At 37.5% G+C, this 22,018-nt stretch overlaps 1 protein-coding gene across 2 annotated transcripts in view; it reads right to left on the bottom strand.

Moving 5' to 3' along the window:
- Positions 1-22,018, bottom strand: part of FAT3 (FAT atypical cadherin 3) — a 558,548-nt gene that overhangs the window by 369,891 nt on the left and 166,639 nt on the right. For both annotated transcript variants that reach the window (XM_025356611.1, XM_025356610.1), the window contains exon 2: positions 6,462-6,776. In XM_025356611.1, the coding sequence (XP_025212396.1) occupies positions 6,462-6,776 (315 nt within the window). The remainder of the gene's footprint in view (positions 1-6,461; positions 6,777-22,018) is intronic.

Below are 22,018 nucleotides of genomic sequence, written 5' to 3'. Positions count from 1 at the left end.
AACTGTGCATAAACACAAGGCTTAACTTACCTAAGATACCAAACTATTTCTGAACATCTGTATCTTATGAGCTAACACTTTTTATAATGATATATTAAAATAATGTTTGTTGATTCATTAAAGTAGGTCTGAACTCCACTTAATAATAAATTCTGCTTGATCCTATTTGGAAATAATACAAGTGTATCTAAACATTATATGACCCAGGTTTTTTGTTAACTACAAGTCTTAGGAATCCATGTGATATTTTGCTCATGGATAGTTAAAGAGACAGGATTTTCATTTTTCCCCACTTGATAAAAGAGACAGTATAAGCAAGGATATGGGGGTTGATTTTGGGGAGTGGGTGACTGAATTAACTCTCAAACCCCAGCCCTGTAAGATGTTGGGGTAACTCATAAAGTTGGCTATCTTGTCTTCAGGTGTCTCTGCGCACCTGTTACCTCCCTCTTTGGTTTCACATAGAGCCTTGCTAATCAGTCTCTCAGGAGAGCAACATCAGTATCACCTAGAAACTTGTTAGAAATGCAAATAATCAAGCTCTAGCCTAAGACTCTATAGTTTAGCAAGCTCACCAGGTGATAATTTTCAAGTTGAAGTGCAGTCTGGATTTCTCTCCCTGTTACTCTCTCTCTTATCCACTATGTTGTATACCATACACCAAAAGGCAAGCTGCTGTTATATGCAGCTGGTTAAAAAACTAAAGACATCCAATATTTTAATAAGCGATCTCCTCCAATTTTAACAGAGAAAGGACATGTCTGTCCTGGGAGTAATCAATAGTTAAAGGTAGAATTTGAGGTATTCTTACATCACACACACTTTTGAAGAGGGTTTCTTCCTCCTAAGTCACCTAAAGTGGGGGTAGCTAGTCTACCTACACATAAACTATGCTTTACTCAGGTTTATTTCAAGATGCTCACAGAAAGCAAAAGAAAGCTGAACTTCACCTCTACTCAAATACAAGTGGAGAAGCCAGCGAATGGAGCATGGGTCAAAGGGAGAGAGAGCAACTGCAAAAAGAAACTTAGAAATTCCTTGCCCTGGACAGTGAACCATCGAAAGATCTGGAATAAGCAACGATCACTTTCACAGGCAGACTGTCAATGCAGCATATGCTAATCCTGGATCTATGTTTTACAGACACAAAAGAAAGAATAAAGGGGTCTCTTTTATATATGTGTTTTTCCCTTTAAAATAATTCCTTTGAGAAGTAGGCCTCTCAGAAGGAAGATTGGAAAAAACAAAAAACAAAACCAAATGCAAAAAAACCAAAAAAACAAAAAAACAAAAAAAACCAAGACCCTTTAAAATTTAACTGTTTTCAAACTCAGAAACAAAAGAAAAGAGATGTGTGTATTTGTTACTTCTAATATCTTACCACATTCCAAAAAACAAGACCCTTTAAATTTTAACTGTTATCAAACTCAGAAACAAAAGAAAAGAGATGTGCGTATTTGTTACTTCTAATATCTTACCACATTCCTGACATTTATGACTCTTAAAATTCGCTTTCTCATAATATCATGCCTCTCAAGCTATCCGGTAAGCTTCACTTGTTTATATTCCCTGTATAGTTGTCTGGCCACCCACTCTGCAGGTCAGCCCATTCTTCAGGCCCCCTTCAGGTCTGCAAATCTCCCCTGTTACTCAGCTCTGCTCTGACATGTTACACTCTTCAAAGTTTGTCGTCCACAGAGCTCAACTGTTTTTTTTTTCTTTTGTTTTTGTTTTTAAATAAACTGCCTTAAATGGTTGCCTTATATCATACGTATGATGGTTCTCTTTTTCCTATGAGACTAAATTCCTTGAGTGCAGAAAGTATCTTCCAATGTATTTCTGTTATGTCTCCCACCCTGCTGGCACCTGGGGTCTAGATGAACAGCGGTACAACATGCACTTTATAAAACTAAGTTGAAGATTTCAGTGCTACCTAGCAATTGCTAAGGCAAGACGTGGCTGCCTTTCAGAAATGCCTTCCTCAAGACAGTGGGGTCCAGAAGTAGTGTGCTTGTGGCTTACACAGACTTTTTTCTAGTGGGAAATATGGGATGATGATTATGATCGCAATAGTTAACATTTACTGAGTTCTCTACTAAACACTGGCATCTCAGCCCTGTATTAAGTGGTTTCCATGGTGTAGACATGACTAAAATAAACATTCCAAAGCCCTAGAAGAAATTTCCACCCCTGTTCCCCAATTCAGCCTGGATGACCAATGAGGGCCAGCCTGGACTCCCTCAAAAGAACTGGAAGGAAGCAACATTCCTGCTCACCCAAAAAGGCAAATGAACACCAGCCTGCTGGTATCTCCACCTCAGACACGGGGGTAGGCTGCATTTGATTGAATTTAACTGCTTGACCTGGAATTAAGCAAGAGTTCTCTCTACCGGCCAGAAAAAACCACACAGCATTACAACTTTTGTTTTCCTTAAGCCACAGGAATTACTAAAGAAAGTCCACAAACTACTGATTCTATGTGATTCTAGATGTGGTAGAAAAAAACCCAGTTATTTGTGTAGAGAACAGATGTTCAATAAGTAAATCTCTCTCCATTTGGGGTTTGGGAATATCTGTTACCTGCTACAAGCTGTAGATCATAAGTATTGGCATTATTTGCATTAGTCTTAATCATTTTAATCTTTATTATGTAGCACATTGCCAAAGCAAAACCAAATTCTAAAAATTCCAACTCTTCGGCAGAAGAGGAAATGAAAGCTTAGTTTACTAGAGTCAACATCCATTTACTAGAGTCAACATCCATTTGAGAAAAAATCTAAATCATAATCCTTTCCTAAATATACTGGTTAGTATGCCTCTATGTATGTATGTATGTATGTATATATGTATGTATGTATCTATCTATCTATCTATCTCTCTCTCTATATATATCTCTATCTATCTATCTATCTATCTATCTATCTATCTATCTATCTATCTATCTATCTATCTATCTATCTATCTATCTATCTATCTAATCTATCTATCTACACACTGGTTAGCTACATGTCCAGCTTCGTTACTGAAAAATGTTATATTGATGTAACTATTTCAGACAAATGACTCTAGACAGTCAGGAAGAAATGCCAAAAATTAAGGCTTCTATTAGAGAGTTCCTTGAGCTGTCTGAAGGCTGCCTCCCAGGCAGCATGATACTTAGAGCAACACCATTAACAAGAATTTCACCAGGCCTGGAGTTCTGTGAATCTCATTAGAAATAGGCATAACGGGCCGGGCGCGGTGGCTCAAGCCTGTAATCCCAGCACTTTGGGAGGCCGAGACGGGCGGATCACGAGGTCGGGAGATCGAGACCATCCTGGCTAACACGGTGAAACCCCGTCTCTACTAAAAAAAATACAAAAAACTAGCCGGGCGAGGTGGCGGGCGCCTGTAGTCCCAGCTACTCGGGAGGCTGAGGCAGGAGAATGGCGTGAACCCGGGAGGCGGAGCTTGCAGTGAGCTGAGATCCGGCCACTGCACTCCAGCCTGGGGGACAGAGCGAGACTCCATCCCAAAAAAAAAAAAAAAAAAAGAAATAGGCATAACATGACTCTTACAGAGCTTTGTAGTTTACCAACAGCCTTCAAACACATCATGATGACATTCAGACTTCATGAGCAACCCTTGCAGAGTAAGCAAGGTCATTCTCATTTTCCAGATAAGCAAGTGAGGTCCAAACAGATTAAATGACTGTAACTACAGTAGAGTAGTTAGAATGGGGTATCAGCTTTTGTTGTGGGATACCAGGCACTGTGCAAAGGATTTCAGGTGAGGAATCCTATATTCCTTGCAACTATTTTTACTCACTAAAAACTACATTTAAGAGAGGTTCAATAATTTGCCCAAAGGTCATGAAGCTGGTAAGTTCATGAAGCTGGTAAAAACTGTCCAATACAGTCTGTTTCCCCATCCGCTGTGTTCTATGGTGTTTCCTAGTTAGAAAGCATAGAGCAAGCATTTGAAATTCAGGACTTCTAACCCCAAATGTGACTTCCTCCATGAAGCCCTCCCTGACCATCACTCCCACCAACCCTATATTTAGTGAAGCTCCCCTACTGGAATCATTTATTGCACTCTTTCGCTATATCATAAGTATTTGTTAAGTTCATATAAGTTTGGGTCCCTAAAGTCTCGGACCATATGTTAAGTTTATAACCCTCTTTATTAGATCTTACTTGAAAAGCAATAGGTACAATAAATGGTTAGTGATTGAATAAATGGATAAAAAGAGCAGTATTTTCTTATTACATGTCTGGAAACTACAAGGTATGCTATATATTTCTTTAGACAATTAGATAAGTTAGACAAAAATGTCATTCCTGGCAAAAACGATTTTTAAAAATCTATGGCAAGAAGAGAGAAATTATGAACATGCTTAAGGATCTTATTAGCAACGTAGGCTGAACAGTGATAAAATAGGGCTTTCTGAAAAATTATGTTCAAACTTTTAAAGCTATATAAAAGAAAACTTTAGTTACATGAATGCATGTGTTCTTCTCTGAACTTCACATCCAACCCAAATTCTTCCCTCTTCCCTGTGACAGTTATTTTTTCTTTTTTTCTTTTTTCTTTTTTTTTTTTTGAGACGGAGTCTTGCTCTGCTGCCCAGGCTGGAGTGCAGTGGCGCGATCTCGGCTCACTGCAAGTTCCGCCTCTCGGGTTCATGCCATTCTCCTGCCTCAGCCTCCAGAGTAGCTGGGACTACAGGCACCCGCCACCACGCCCGGCTAATTTTTTGTATTTTTAGTAGAGACGGGGTTTCCCCGTGTTAGCCAGGATGGTCTGGATCTCCTGATCTTATGATCCGCCCGCCTCGGCCTCCCAAAGTGCTGGGATTACAGGCGTGAGCCACAGCTATTTTTTCTATTCAGTCCTAAGTAAAGGAAGAGAACAGTGAAAACTTCCCTTTTGCAGTTTCTTTAAAAAAAAAAAAGGGTGCTGGGCCCACCATTAATGACTCAAGTAGCAATGGGATCAGGATGGAAGAAGCAGAATCTGACTAGGGTATTTCAGACTCCACTGAGTTGTGAAATGTGAAGATATCTGTGGCCTCAACTTCTTTCCTGTGACATTGTTTTTGTTTTTGTTCTCTCTCTCCCTCCACCCCAACCCTCACTCTTAAATTTGCAAAGTGATTGAATTCAGTTCTCTGTTCTAAGAAGCTCTTTGTCATACCAAAAAGTAAATCAGGAGGGCTTCCAGGGAAAGTTGGAGGCCTGTTCCCCAGATGCATGGTGAATTTTATCCACTTAATGGGGCTCTGAAAGGTTGGGCCAAGGCTCCAAATCTGAGTCCTCTCCTGCAGGTACAAGCAGGCCTCAACAGATACTGATAGTTAATACTCTCTTTGTCTTAAAATACAAGTCAAATCCCGATTCAACACTGTTAGAATGCAAAAGTCTGCTTAACGAAATGATTGATCCACTCATAATTAGAGAAAAATCAATAATTTTTTTCTTAAACCCTGACATTCTCTTTCATTATCTTAATGGGAATCTGACATTTATAAAATACTTGAGGTCAGCTACATGTTTCTGTTTAACAAACATAGGCAGGAGAAACAACCATCAACTAGATTAGTAGTTCATTAGGAGAGCTGAGTTTGTCCACACCAACAAATCTCAGCTGAGCCTAACTTTTTGACCAGTATCAACTCACTTGCCCAGGGTGAAATTAATTTAAATTATTCTAAATTTCAATGAATTAAAACCCCATCCATCACAACTCTGTTTTACTCCTTTGTTCAGACCTAAAGGAGGCAAATCACAAGAAAGCAATGAACCTCTCAGATCTGCAAAGAACTTTTCCAATGTGCATACCTGTCTCAGAATGCATTTAGCCAAATGCACACCTGCTACTGATCCTTAGGCCTTTCTTATCCTTACTCAACCAATTAAGTTTTCATTACAATCTCTAAAAACGTTTTGAGCAAAAGACCAGAAAATTGAAGTTATACATATTTTATGTAAAAATTGAGACACTGGAAGTTCTTTTAAATATGGATGCTTCCTTGATGGGTAGTACAGGAATCGCAAAAACATCTGGAATTTAAGGTGAAGGCTTTAAGGAGATCAGCAAGGGAGAAGTGTCTAGAGGTAGGGGCATCACAAAGCCAGCTTGCCCATAGAATCCAGCAGAGGCCAGGTTACTCTTTTTCAAGAAAGAGAAGGAAGCAGCTGGCTCTCTGAGTGGACTGGGAACCACATTTTATTATTATGAGTAAAGCAAATCTAAGGCCTTCTGTGAAAATCTGATTTTGATTAGCTAACTCCCACTCAATGTCAAGTGAAATTAAAACATACCAAAGAGACAGAAGTGGCGCTCACCTTTTCAGAAACTATTCTCAGAAAGGAAGAGGCTATTCTTTAGTAAATAAAGTAAATGAGCACAGCAAGGGTCAGGCTGATGAATTTAAAAGCTGGACTACAAACTAAAAAGAAGGCATACAAACATTCCCTTACCTGTTTTGATATTGATGGCAAAAAAATTCTGAGGATTTCCACTTGTAATCCTGTATGTCAGTTTTTCATTGGAACTAGAGTCAGGATCTTCAGCCTGGATCTGAATGACAGATATGTCTTTTGGAGAGTTTTCCATGACAACAGGATAATATATAGGTTCGGAGGTCAGCGGGGCATTGTCATTCACATCTTCAACTTCAATGTAGACCTCAATGGTGGAGTAGAGTGGAACAACACCCCTGTCTGTGGCATACACTGTTAGCCAGTATGATCCCGTTGTCTCCCGATCAAGAATGTCTGCGGCAGTGATGACCCCTAAGAGAAAAAAGAAAAAGTGTGACTGTCACAGCAAAAGGTAAGACATTAAATAAATAATCTCAAATTCCAAAGGACTGCACTAAATAATCTTGGTATACGAAACACACCCAAATCCATAACATAAGGTTAAATTAAGATATTCTTTACATAAGAAAATGATTTTCAGCAGGACCATATTAAATAGTTTATAGAGTATTAATTACATTCACAAATACTTTATTTGAATTTTGGAGATAGATATCTCTCAAACAAACATGCGCACAGATCTACACATACAGAAGAGATGATATAGGGGAATGAGAAGAGGTTGGGCCAGGGGTCAAAGCACTTCCCATGTTTCATGGGAAATCAGTGTAGTATCAGGTCAATATCTCCATTTGACCTGATATTGAATTGACTTCTTATGCAATAAAAAGCTCTCCTAGGGTAAATTTATTTTATCTATTCATTTACAGAAAGAAGAAAAACCTTTCAAATATTCTTTTTTTGCCTGTTAGAGTAGAAAATATTTTGCCTGCAAAGATATAACCCTCCTTCATACTCTTTCCCTGAAAATCAAATGTCACAGCCATTCCAACATAATCAGAGAAGAAGTCATATCAACACATGTTCCAAACGAGTTCCATCCCCCTTAAGAACTCTACAGAGGGCCCTAATAAACTGAGCCACTTCGAGAGATGCTCATGGACAATCATTTTAAATTAGGAGTACAAAATGCCCAATCTTTCCCATTTCATGGTTGAAACAAGTGCCAACCAGGAAATCAGATGTCTGCCTAAAAAGCCAGAGAAAACACAGTGCTCTTGTCTATCTTTACAACACTTACCCAATCACCAGGCTACAGAAACTTACCACAGGGACAGGATCATGAGCCCATTATGATGGGAAAACTCTGGGCTCACTGTATAAAAACTGTAAAAGTAGTCAGGAGGCTCATAGAAAGCGTGAAATTCATGTAAATCCTTATACTATAAAAGACATTGTGAAAGGAGTCAAGAAACAGTTCTCCAGCTCTGCCCTGAATTCTCTATCCTCTGTATTCCTGTTAAACTTTTGTCTAAATAAGGCATATAACTTAGCCTATGGACCCTGCATAAGCAAACTGCCAAGTACAGCAACCAGGAGGGAGGAGGGCATCTGTCCAGAAACAGTTATGCTGGAATACTCAAAGTTTCCTCAAACTCAAGACAGATAAAATATTTAAAGGGTGATAACCTGATTGATGTCGAAATTTCAGCTGCAACGTTAATTCACCAAAGAACTCTGCATAGTGGTAGGCCATGGGACAAAAGTTAATCTTAAATATTCTCAATGGAAATATGTAAAACAATTGGGTCCTGTAGAATACGGCTGATATCTGGTAGTTAGAAGCGAAATGCCAATCTGTCATTAGAGGAATAGGTACTAGATAACAGAATAGGAAGAAAATGAGGAAAAGTAAAAGCAACCACAACAACAACAACAAAAAACTATTATAAACACAGTGATGTGTGCTCATTGATTGAATGAATAAAGATAGCATTATAAACTGGGTTGACACTGCCATCTATAAGACCACCAGGATGACTAAACAGTGGAAAGGAGAACTTTATTGGCAGCCAATATCGGTTTGCAAACTGGGAAGAGATACTGTCCGGTGTGTGCTGAAGGGGCTCTCTTTTCCAAGAGGGGAAGGCCAGGTTGGTTTTATTCCTCACAGGGCCCATAGTACACAATGCAGTCATACATATTCAGCAGATTTGGGAGAAACATCATACATATTTATGAGAAGAGCTGAGCATATTCGCAGTGGGCAAACATACTTGCAATATACATTCTATGTTCACTTTGGCGCAGGATTTTAGCATTAAAATGAGGTGGAATTTGGCTCTTTACATCAAAAGATGAACGATAGGACACAAAGACAGTTTGTGTGCAGACTTCATAAGCCATCTGATATTGGCTTAAGTCTGCAGTAGCTTATCAGAAAGCAATGTTTGTGAGACAAATCCTCTGTCTAACCAGAGTTTTAGTGGTCTGGGTTGTAAATCAAAGTTAGGACAATTTGCCTGGTAGCTCTTATTGTTAGAGAGTCTAGTAGGAGTGCAGTTTTTCCTGTAGGAATTTAGAAATCTGCCATGCCAGCTGGGCCCTGAACCGCCAACCCAGATGTTACTGTTTTGTAACCTTAGGGTTCATCTTAGCTGATAAAGGACCATCTATTTTGGTCTCTCAGACAGAGTCAATTGTCAACATGACTTTAAGGAACAGACAAGGAGGGCTCTGAGGGTTGGATACCTGGCCAAGTGTGAGCACATCTGTCAGTGCAGGACACCAGCACATTATAGACACCGTGGACAGTTTTGTGGAACTCTCATGGCAGACAGTGCCATGAGCTGCCACTCAGGTAAACTGGAGCTCTGCAAGTCAGAGAAAAGATATGTGACAGGGAACTAAGTGGTCTCTGGGATGGAAACTAAGAGTAGAAAGGTGTGAGCTGCGGTGAGGGATACAGGTCACACACACACAAAAGATGTTCTGCAGGCTCCGTGAGGCACCTCTTCACTGCCATGAGACCTGTCCATTCAATTTACAGGCATCCACTGGACCCTGTGCTGCCACTGGAGGAACGGAGATAATGAAAGGGTCTCTGTCCTCAAAAGACTCCCAGTCCTTTGGAGAATGCAGATCTTTATTAAGCAGATCTGTACTGAGGGGATAAATGCATAGCCAACAGCGAGAAGGGATCATCTGGTTTAGACCAATATACTAGGAAGAGCAAAGACTCTAGAATCAGAAGGGGATGGGAAGCAGGGGAAACAGCATTTACTGAGGATCCATAATGTGTTGTGAGACCTGTAATTCAATTTCCCTAAAATATAAACTTTATAGTTATCTCTTAAAGATAAGGACACCATGTTGGTAACTTGCCCAAGGCTCCACAGCTAAATGTAGAAGAACCCTAGACTGTCTGCCTTGAATAACCCAGTTTCATATCTGGAATCCTTTACTTTCTACCCAATTGACCATAGAGAAGATGTTCAACCCAAGCAAATCTAGTTTTCATACCCATCTCTCAGTGTTGTGGTAATCATTAAATGTACACCAACAGTTTGGCAAAATGCATGTGGCATAGTAGATGCTCAATACGTGTTAAATCTATGTGAACCAAAAGCAATTCTATAGGTGTTCTTAATGGTAATCAAACCCCAAAGCAGGGGATGATCTTGAAAGGTAAGAAGCTGGGGATGGATTGTCATGCAAGGTGTTTTTTCTTCTCTGGTCATGTGCCATTCTCGCAGTCTTTGTGATTTGCCCATTACATAATTTTTTGGGGAAAGTATCTGGCCTTTTTGGGGAACATCAAACTAAGGTCACTAAAAAGAGAACATAATTCAATAAGCAATAAAATCAAGGAAGTTTTTCAGTTTTATTTTTCCCCTTGCCTGACTAACTGCCATGCCTACATTTCCACATGTGTGTGTGTGCACGCACACACACACACTCCAAAGCATATACATATAGAGATTTGCAGTCACAAAATTGGTTTGCCATTCCTGGAAGTCACTAAATTATTTATTTTCTTCCACTATTAAAAAAGGAAGATGGTATATCACAGCCTTTGGACATAAAAGGATTTTGAGAAGTCCTTAGATGAAATGCATTCACTAATACAAATTAAAATACAAGGGTGGGATTTCACCTTATTTTACTCTTAATGAAGGATCAGACATTTTCCTTAAAAAATAGATTTCTCTCTTGTTAAAATAAAAGATGTCTATGGCTATATTTACCAAGTAACTAGAAGTGTGAATGAGTATCTTGGAACACAATGTTCAGATGTCAGTTTTATGATCCAAAAATTTGAGGACAAATTGTAAAAGGACTGAGTCTGAAATGTGTTAATTACTGAGTTTCATTCAAGGCTCAGTATTAATCATATTAACACCACCGATGTCCAGTGATAGCATTTCTTCACACCTATCCTCTTATAGCTAATGATGGTCAACATAGTCACAACTAAGAATGTAAATCCACATTACCTCTTTTATCAATCAAAAACTCACTTTTAAGATTGACCAAGGAATGCCAAAATCACGTCTTGAGGGCCATTAACATTATGACAACCACAATGCATTCTTTATTGCTTTTTTTTTTTAAATTGAGGTATTTGGAATACAATAACCTGTCCATGTCTAAAGCAAACAACTGGTAAGTTTTGATTTTCATGAAACTGTCACCACAATCAAAACAACAAACATACCCATGGTCCTCCAAAGTAGTCTCTTTCTCATTTTCAATCCCTTGCTCCCAACTCTTTCTACCCCCAGGTAACCACAGATTACCTTTCTGTCATTATAAATAACTTTGCATTTTCTAGAATTTTATACAACTTAAATAATATAGTATGTACTGTTTTTCTGTTTTCTTTCACTCACAATAATTATTTTGAGATTGATCCATGTTATTTTGTGTATAACAATAGTTAATTCCTTTTCATTTCTTAGTAATATTCCATTGTGTGGGTATACCACTATTTTTTTAACCATTGACCTATTGGTGAATATTTGAGTGGCTTTCAGTTTTTAACTATTACAAATAAAGCTGCTAAGAACATGCATCTCAAAGTTTTATATGGAAGAATACTTCCATTACTCTTGAGTAATAACTTAGGGATAGAATGACTATATCACAGGATAGGTATATATTTGCACCGTTTCACATTCCCACTGGCAGTGAATGTGGGGGGTTCCAGTTGCTCCACATCCCCAGCTGTGGCTGACTTGGCATGGTCAGTGTCTCAAATGTAGATATTCTAATGGGCATATAATGGTATCTCATTGAAGTTTTCATTTGCATCCTCCTTATGATGTTAAGCATCTTTGAAAGTGCTTATTTTTCACCTGAATATCTTCTCTAAGATAAAGAAGTTATCGTAGGTTAAGTGTTCAAACGTTTTGCCTATTTTTAAATTTGGGTTGTTTGTTTTCTTGAGTTTCAAGAGTTCTTTACATATTCTGGATGAGTCTTTATCAGATAAGTGATTTGCTAACTTCCTCCCCAAGTCTGTGGCTTATCTTTTCACTCTTATAATAGTAATGCTGGAAGGTAAAAATCTTATATTTTCATATCCAATTTATCAATTTTTTTTATAGGTCATGTTTTGTTACTGTATCTTAGAAATCCTTGCCTAATCCAAAGTCACCAAAGTTTTGTCCTATGTTTTCTTCTGGTCTAATAGTCTTAGATGTTGTATTTATATCTATGATTCATTTTGAGTTTTCTTTATGGTGAAAGATATAGATCTAAGTTGATTTTTTGGTATGCAGATGTTCATAGTTCCAGTCCCATGTGTTGAAAAGACTCTTCTTTTTCCACTGAACTGCCTTTGCATCTGTGTCAAAAATCTATTGCTACATGTATGGGTCTATTTCTGGATTCTCCATTATGTCCCATTAATCTATTTGTCTACCATTATGCCAATATCACATTGTCTTGATTGATGTAGCTTTATAAGTCTTGAAATCAGGAAGTCTAAGTCTTCCAACTTTGCTCTTTTTCACAATTGTTTGGGCTAATCCAGGTGATTTGCATTTCTATATGAATTATAGAATCATCTTTAAAATCCATAAGACACTTAGGAAACGCACTAGGATTTTGATTGGGATTAGATTTACCCTAAAAATCAATTTGGTAAGAAATGGCATCTTGACAGCTTTGAGTCCACTGATCCATAAAAATGGTATTTATCTTTATGTATTTCTCTTCTTTCATTTCTCTAAGGAATGCTTTATAGTTTTGGTATACAGAGCTTACACATCTTTTGTCAAATTTATCCCTAAACATTTCATGTTTTTGATATATTATAAAATGCATTATTTTTATTTTAATGTCAATTGTTTAGTTTTAGTATATAAGTTACAGTTGATTTTTGTATGTTAATCTTGTGTCCTACAACATTGTTAAACTCACTTATTAGTTCTAACCAATTTTTTTTAATTGTTGTACTTTAAGTTCTGGGGTACATGTGCAAAACCTGCAGGTTTGTTACATAGGTATACATGTGCCATGGTGGTTTGCTGCACCCATCAACCTGTCATCTACATTAGGTATTTCTCCTAATGCTATCCCTCCCCTAGTTTCCCACCCCTTGACAGGCCTCAGTGTGTAATGTTCCCCTCCCTGTGTCCATGTGTTCTCATTGTTTAATTCCCACTTATGAGTGAAAACATGCAGTGTTTGGTTTTCTGTTCCTGAGTTAGTTTGCAGAGAATGATGGTTTCCAGCTTTATCCATGTCCCTGCAAAGGACAGGAACTCATCCTTTTTTATGGCTGCATAGTATTCCATGGTGTATATGTGTCACATTTTCTTTATGCAGTCTATCATTGATGGGCATTTGTGTTGGCTGCAAATCTTTGCTCTTGTGAATAGTGCTGCAATAAATATATGTGTGCATGTGTCTTTATAGTAGAATGATTTATAATCCTTTGAGTATATACACAGTAATGGGATTGCTGGGTAAAATGGTATTTCTTGTAAATTTCTCAGTAATATTTCTAGCATTATTTGGCTCACTGGATCTAGATCCTTGAGGAATCGCCACATTGTCTTCTGCAATGGTTGAACTAATTTACACTCCCACCAACAGTGTAAAAGTATTCCTATTTCTCCATATCCTCTCCAGCATCTGTTATTTCCTGACTTTTTAATGACTGCCATTTTAACTGGTGTGAGATGGTATCTCACTGTGGTTTCAATTTGCATTTCTCTAATGACCAGTGATGATGAGCTTGTTTTCATGTTTGTTGGCTGTATAAATGTCTTCTTTTGAGAAGTGTCTGTTCATATCCTTCACCCACTTTTTGACGGGGTTGTTTGTTCTTTTTTCTTGTAAATTTGTTTAAGTTCCTTGTAGATTCTGTATATTAGCTCTTTGTCAGATGGATAGATGGCAAAGAGTGTCTCTTGTTCTGTATGTTGCCTGTTCACTCTGACGACAGTTTCTTTTGCTGTGCAGAAACTCTTTAGTTTAATTAGATCCCACTTGTCAATTTTGGCTTTTGTTGCCATTGTTTTTGGTGTTTTAGTCATGAAGTCTTTGCCCAAACCTATATCCTGAATGGTATTGCCTAGGTTTTCTTCTAGGGTTTTTATGGTTTTGGGTCTTACATTTAAATCTTTAATCCATCTTGAGTTAATTTTTGTACAAGATGTAAGGAAGGGGTTCAGTTTCAGTTTTCTGCATATGGTTAGCCAGTTTTCCCAACACCATTTATTACATAGGGAATCTATGACTTGTTTTTGTCAGGTTTATGAAAGATCAGATGGTTGTAGATGTGTGGTGTTATTTCTGAGGCCTCTGTTCTGTCCCTTTGGTCTATATATCTGTTTTGGTACCAGTACTATGCTGTTTTGGTTACTGTAGCCTTGTAGTATAGTTTGAAGTCAGGTACATGATGCCTCCAGTTTTGTTCATTTTGCTTAGGGTTGTCTTGGCTATACAGGCTCTTTTTGGATTCCATATGAAATTTAAAGTAGTTTTTTCCAATTCTGTGAAGAAAGTCAACGGTAGCTTGATGGGGATAGCATTGAAACTATAAATTTCTTTGGGCAGTATGGCCATTTTCATATTTATTCTTCCTATCCATGAGCATGGAATGTTTTTCCATTTGTTTGTATCCTCTCTTATTTCCTTGAGCAGTGGTGTGTAGTTCTCCTTTAAGAAGGACTTCACATCCCTTGTAAGTTGGATTCCTAGGTATTTTATTCTCTTTGTAGCAATTGTGAATGAAAAGTTCACTCATGATTTGGCTGTCTGTCTATTGTTGGTGTATAGGAATGCTTCTGATTTTCGCACATTGGCTTTGTATCCTGAGACTTTGCTGAAGTTGCTTATCAGCTTAAGGAGATTTGGGGCTGAGACCACGGGGTTTTCTAAATATACAGTCATGTCGTGTGCAAACAGAGACAATTTGACTTCCTCTCTTCCTATTTGAATATCCTTTAATTCTTTCTTTTGTCTGATTGCTCTGGCCAGAACTTCCAATACTATGTTGAATAGGAGTGGTGAGAGAGGGTATCCTTGTCTTGTGTGGGTTTTCAAAGGGAATGCTTCCAGCTTTTGCCCATTCAGTATGATATTGGCTGTGGGTTTGTCATAAATAGCTCTTATTATTTTGAGATACGTTCTATCAATATCTAGTTTATTGAGTGTTTTTAGCATGACGGGGTGTTTAATTTTATTGAACGCCTTTTCTGCATCTATTGAGATAACCATGTGGTTTTTGTCATTGGTTCTGTTTATGTGATGGCTTATGTTTATTGATTTGCATATGTTGAACCAGCCTTGCATTCCGGGGATGAAGCCAACTTGATCATGGTGGATATACTTTTTGATGTGCTGCTGGATTTGGTTTGCCAGTATTTTATTGAGGATTTTCACATCGATGTTCATCAGGGATATTGGCCTGAAATTTTCTCTTTTTGTTGTGTCTCTGCCAGGTTTTGGTATCAGGATTATGCTGTCCTCATAACACATGTTAGGGAGGAGTCCCTCTTTTTCTATTGTTTGGAATAGTTTCAGAAGGAATGGTGCCAGCTTCTCTTTGTACCTCTGGTAGAATTCGACTGTGAATCTGTCTGGTCCTGGGTTTTTTTGATTGGTAGGCTATTAATTAGTGCCTCAATTTCAGAACTTGTTATTTGTCTGTTCAAGGATTCCACTTCTCCCTGGTTTAGTCTTCTAACCATTTTTTAAATAAATTCCATAGTTTTCTACATAGATGATTGTATCATCTCCAAACAGAGAGAGTATTACAACCACTATCATCACTATCATGACTTCCATACACATCACTATTTAATTACTGTGCACCTGGTATTTTGACGGGTACAATAAATTCAGTCTTCATTAATTCTTTAAAATCCCTCATTCATTCAACAAATATTTATTACTGTGAGCACTCATGAGGTAGTTACTGTATTTATCCCCATCTGACAAATAAAGAAACAGATATAGGTTAAGCAAATTGCCAGTGATCACTCATCCATTAAATATAAAATTCTCTTCTCAAACTTTAGTTTTTCAGACTCAAGACCAGTTGTTAACAAAAACCATATTGTCTATTTAATCAATATTTATACCAAACCCAGATACAGTATCATATCCAAAGACATTTTTCCCCTCTGATAGAGAAGTGTCATCAATTGAGCAAACATTATTTAATTAATATTTTACTTTCTCACTCATGTTTTCCATACTGAATGTAGAAATCATAAAAAGATACTTTTTGGCACATCTTGGTATATCTTTGTAGAATATAAAAATTTTAAAAAGCATTACTGACTCTTTTCAAAGAGAGTCTGTTTTTATTTATAAAGATAGGCAGAATATGAATGTCTGTGACATATTCATAACCCATTACCCAACACAGTCTTGGAGTATTCATCCCCAGAAAGGGGTCTCCTTCCATCTTTCTGTTCATAGTGGGTTCTATAATGGCAGAGTTTCTGGCTGCCTGACATATAGTAGGCACTCAATAAGTGTGTGTCCATGACACCGATTCAGCAGTAGGCTAGTCTATATCGACGAAGGGATACATTAGCTTACCTCAGACCTGGAAGAGACCTCAAAGAACACTAGATAAAATTCTCCTAATGAAAGCATCCCTTCCATGACAGCCCTGACCCAGAACCCAGACTCAGTTCCAAATCAGGTGATAGGATCCTCACTATTTACTGGGCAGTTTTAGCTAACACAAAGTTCTTCACTCTGAGGCAAAAAGTTGGTCTCTGTAATTTCAAATGCTATTTCTACCTGTATTCCCATTCACATTCCAGAATAAAACAGAACAACTTTGCAAACAACTTTTCTTTTTGACAGCTCTTTCAGTATCAGAAGATAACCATCTGTTTGCTGGGCTTTTCTTCTCCAGTCTAATAATTCCTTCCTCGTGTGCCATATAGGTTCTTTCTTCATTCTGATCTCTGTCTCTGATTCAATAGGATAGGACCTCCATCCATTCATAAGTGCATGCTGAGTGGGGGTAGAAATGAGTGATTAAGAACACCTCATTTAAAAAATACACTATCTCCAATGAGCTTCTAGCATGTTTCACATAGTGCTGCTCAGTGGAAAGGACTCAAGTGAATATCCCAGACAGCAATGCATCCTATCCCTCACGTTTTTACTTATCACTGAAATGCCCAAGGTGGATTAGGTTGAGATGCTCAAATAATAAAAATGTCATTTTCAAAATTCATTAGAAATACAGTTTGGATTTTTTATGCGCTTATGTTTATAAAATTGTTCTTTTCTGTTTTTATCTTTATTTGCTGTATAATAAAGGCAGTAGCAGACCAAAATTCTCTGGGCATCTTATTATTTAATTGAATAAGTAGATACACAGAAAGTATTTATTTATTTGTATGCTTGTTTTGGCAGAACTATGCACAAATTGAACTTCAATTATTTAATTCCAGCATGAAACACGTATTTGTTTTAATTAATTTTTATTCACAAACAAGTATTAGAAAAAAAATGTGTACATTGTGTTCACTGAATCAGTCCAAAATATTTGAGATGAAAGAGAAAATATATAAAGCTGTTCATAATTAGATAAATATTACAAGCTGGGTTGTTTACCTTATCTACTTTCTAGCTATATCTCCATATGCCACATGCCAAGTCTCAAATGACATCTTGCCCCAAAAGAATGACACCCAAACACTCACAACAGCTCCAAACAACCTATCAGCATATGGATCAGGGAATGCTTTGGGGGTCATGTGTTTATAACATGGTAAAAATCACCCTGCTGGGATAATTATTAGAGACTCTGAGGCCGTTAAAAACAATCTTAAAAAACACCTTGATGGCATATTTGTTGCAGATGCTCCTAACAGAGTCTGTTCAATTGTGCATGATACATTTAATGCTTATTTCTAATCATTGAAAATGTAAATTCTCAATTTTCAGCACATGAAAGATTTTTTAGCTTCTTATTCTGAAATAATTATAACTTCATAGGAAGGTACAAAGAAATATATAGAGAGTTCCCCGCACTCTTTACCTAATCTTTCCTAATATTAACATCTCAGTGCATTTTCAAATTGCTTATTTCCTCAAGAGTCAAACCCTTTAAACTAGATTTATTTCTGAGAGCACATGCACATGAAATTCTTTCATGGGCTCCATTACCACCTTTAGCCAACCCATGCCTGCCTCTAGCAAGATCACACAGATACTATTTTTCTTTCTTGTTCTATTCATTCTTGGACCTGTATAAGGTTCTTAATGCCTTCACAGAAATCATTGTTCAGCACAGTGTGCGGTAACAGTTAAGGAAGAATGGGTATTTCATCCTCATAGGCCCAACCAGGATCACTCCACTCACTCTCATAGTCATAACTGTAATTGCTGTCAGTCTGAAATATATGGACAGAGCTGAAACAAATTGAAACGGCATGAACAGAGATTAGTAGAGAAATTGTGGGTGGAGATAATCTTAACTTAGATGTTTATAATGCTTCAAATACATTTTAGTGTGTTAAATACAATTTGTAGAAGGCCATTGGTTTGGATTGAGTTCCTGCACCAGGCCCAAAAGATCAAACCAAAATGGAGTCACTCATGTTAAGTTCCATGACGCCAAGCCAACACTAAGTTGTTTATCTGACCTTCCAAGAAAACAAGATTTTATATATACATACATATGTAAATATATATATTTTATATATTTATATATAGTAAGATATATACTATATATATAGAAAAATAGTATCTGTGTGATCTTGCTAGAGGCAGCCATGGATTGGCTAAAAGTGGTAATGGAGCCCATGAAAGAATTTCATGTGCTCTCAGAAATAAATCTAGTTTAAAGAGTTTGACTCTTGAAGAAATAAACAATTTGAAAATGCACTGAGACGTTAATATTAGGAAAGATTAGGTAAAGAGTGCGGGGAACTCTCTATATATTTCTTTGTACCTTCCTATGAAGTTATAATTATTTCAGAATAAGAAGCTAAAAAATCTTTAATGCGCTGAAAATTGAGAATTTATATTTTATATATGTATATATAAAATCCCCAAACAGGACAGTTTTAGCTAGCGTGATAAGAAGGTCCCCTTTGCTTTAACCTTTACTAGGGAAGTCATTTTGAAACAACCAATCTGCTTTTTGTTCCATTTCTGCTCTCCTTAGCCCTTTTCTGTCTATAAGGCCACCCTCCTCTGCTCAGCTCATCAGAGCATCCATTCTATTTTAGAGAATGAGGTGTTGCCTGATTCTAGCATCACAAATAAAAGGCAGTTAAGATTTTTAAATTTGTTGTGATTTTGTCTTTTGGCAACTCTCTCTATATTACATGTGCACATATTTTTATATACTTTATATGTCACATATTAAGATATAACACACTTAATTGGATACTTTAATGCACTTTTTTAAAATTGGGGATTTTAAGTGAATTGCCCAGCTAATCAAATGGCAAAGTCAGGCCTGGAATGTGGCACACTGAATAGAAGTCACACACTCTTTTCATTACATGAGGTATGCTGCTGATCTATCCACGTGTGTCCATTATCATGAAAAAGAAGGCAATTCCAAGCCCTTGTGCTTCTCACAGTGGGTATCAGCTTTTTGGTAATAGGAAATTCAATGATTTTATTACTTTCCTCAATTTCTAAAATTTGCTGCAATGTATTATTTTGAATTCAATATTATATGTTCTCTGAAGATTTTCAGATGTTGGATTGGTCTGGAACCAGGCAAATTGGAAGGCCAACTCTTCCTTTAATATCCGTCACTCCTTTGCTTTTGTGCACATCTGCTCAGGCTGCTCCTTCAATCCATCTCCGCAAAGGGCCTCCTCTGCTCCTCAACCCACAAGGAGGATTCAAAGGGCACTGTCACCCAGCCAGCCATCCGGGATGAGGGCTGACCCCTCCTGCCTTTTATCTTAGCACTTTATTTCTGTCCCTCTACCTTCCTACTGTGAGCTCCCCACTAGTAAGAAACATTTGGTTTTGCTTTTCTCTATCCTATGATGGTGGCTAGAAATTTGGAACACTATAAAAATGTGGCATGAGTAAATGAAGGATAACATCATAACATTTGGTAAATTTAGGCAAGTTGGAATGTCTGGTTCTTTAAAGACAAGCTCCCCCTATGAATACGTGCATTTGAAGAAAAAAAAAAAAGTCAACCAGATATTTTGTTATCCTGTTATCACAGGACAAAATAAAATGTGGATAGAATAAGCTTATAGTCAATTTCAGACTTCTCTAATGTATATGAAGAAATGATAATTAACAGACTCTGAATTTCAACTCTCCATCTGTGAATTATCCTAAGTAATAAGATAATTTTCTTAAAATTATGCCCAGTTTTGGGTTTTCCCTTTGCTACCTAGAATGCAAATGGAATCATGATAATATCCTCAAGCCTAGAAGCAAAGACATAGTTTGATGAAGGCATTAGCTGATTTTATCATGCACTTATATGGTGCCCACAGGCACTGCAGGCTGCCACAGATTCTGCAGGCTGCCAGAATCAGTGCCTCCAGGCCCCCAGATAAAGCGCCAGCAAGGCTCTCTAGGTGGGCTCTCATCCACAGATTTGCATCCACCCTGGACACTTTTGTTCTACTCTGTTCCCTCCTCCTCATGAGGATGCCCATTGATTAGGCATCTTTCATCCTTGCAGAAGGAGAAGAAAAACCCACAACACAGTTGTTGAGAGCAATTATGTCCTGAAATGCAAGCCTCCTTCATTGCCTGTTACTTCTCAAGGCTGTAAGCTGGAGAGCTGCAAGGAAGACTAAGGCAAAGGGCTTCAGGCTAAATTCAAGCTTTTATTTGGAGTTAATGAAAATGGACAGCTCTCCTTGTCTGTCTGGGACTCAGGAATTCTAAAACTTAGCTGCATGTTCAAAGGCCTCCTTGGCCATGACGTTCTGTAGGCTCAGAAAACACATACTTGCTTCTTGAAGTTTTCAAGGTAAACTTTTCAGGACCCTATTTTAGAGGATTCCTAATACACACCTGTTCTCTCTACAAAAACTCTTGTCTGTGTAGTTGGCACTGGGCACCAACAGCTTGAAGACAGGAAGCCGACAGAGTACCAAGCTGGGAATGACAATGTACAGCTTGTACTCTCTTTTTTTCTCCTATAACTTAGACGATTCCCAGCCTCAAATCCTTTCTGTGGTATGTGCTAATTTGCATAACCACCATACACAGCACAATGGTATAGATTCATACTCCCAGAAAGGAAGGTGGAAACCTAGAGCAATGGAAAAAATACGCTCCGAGAATATATGAAATGAGGTCGAGACGTGGCTTGTGTGAAGTGACTGAAAATGTGGAGGTTGTAACATGAAGGGTGGTCACTGGATTCTATTTCTTGAGAAGAAGAAATGGACATAAACTTCAGCACAACAGATTTTAGTTAGACATCTAGAAATATTTTCTGACGGTAATGGTCAATGAACAAAGAAATACCTATCTGAAGGAAGCTGAAATTTATTTCTATTCTTGTTTCAGAAATAGATACATAGATAGATAAATGGACAGACAAGCAGATGGTAGATGATAGATCAATCTCTTGAACAGCAGAAACTTTTGGATCATTCAAACTAATTACTAGGTGAATCTCTGCATTTAAAAAATCAACACTTCATTGTAGAAGAAAATATGAAATATAGATATGTTTTTCAAAGTGCTCATTCATGGTCCAGAGATAATAACTGTTGGTGTCCTTGTTGCATTGCCTTTGTTCTATATTATTTTCACCCCAAAGCAGTATATTTATCTGTAATTTTATTTAGGTGCAAAAGTAACTGCAGTTTTTACCATTCCTTAATATATCCTCACCATTGTACACAGAACATCTTTCCACATTAACAACTGTAGTTCTATGACTCACTTTTAATAACTGTAATGATGTCCACTTGCCCACTAGCCCAACAACATATTAAAATGTAAACTATGTGTAAGAATGTTCTCTGCTTCATCACTGCCATATACCCTAGAAGAGCGTCTAGCACACATACATGAGATACTCAATAAATATATTGAAATATATGTGAAATATATATTCATGAAATATCCATGTGATAGTTACCATTTACTTAATGAAGTCTACTCTCATGAGGTCACTTATTAGGTCATTTGAAAATTTTTCACTAATATAACTCTCATGTTTAGATGAATAACCTTGTATCCCTATCTTTTTTCAATTATTCTTTAGGATAAAT

Source organism: Theropithecus gelada, chromosome 14 (assembly GCF_003255815.1).
Source record: "Theropithecus gelada isolate Dixy chromosome 14, Tgel_1.0, whole genome shotgun sequence".
Classification (NCBI taxonomy): domain Eukaryota; kingdom Metazoa; phylum Chordata; class Mammalia; order Primates; family Cercopithecidae; genus Theropithecus; species Theropithecus gelada.
Note: the sequence above shows the minus strand (reverse complement) of the source record. Positions and strands in the feature narration are given on the sequence as shown.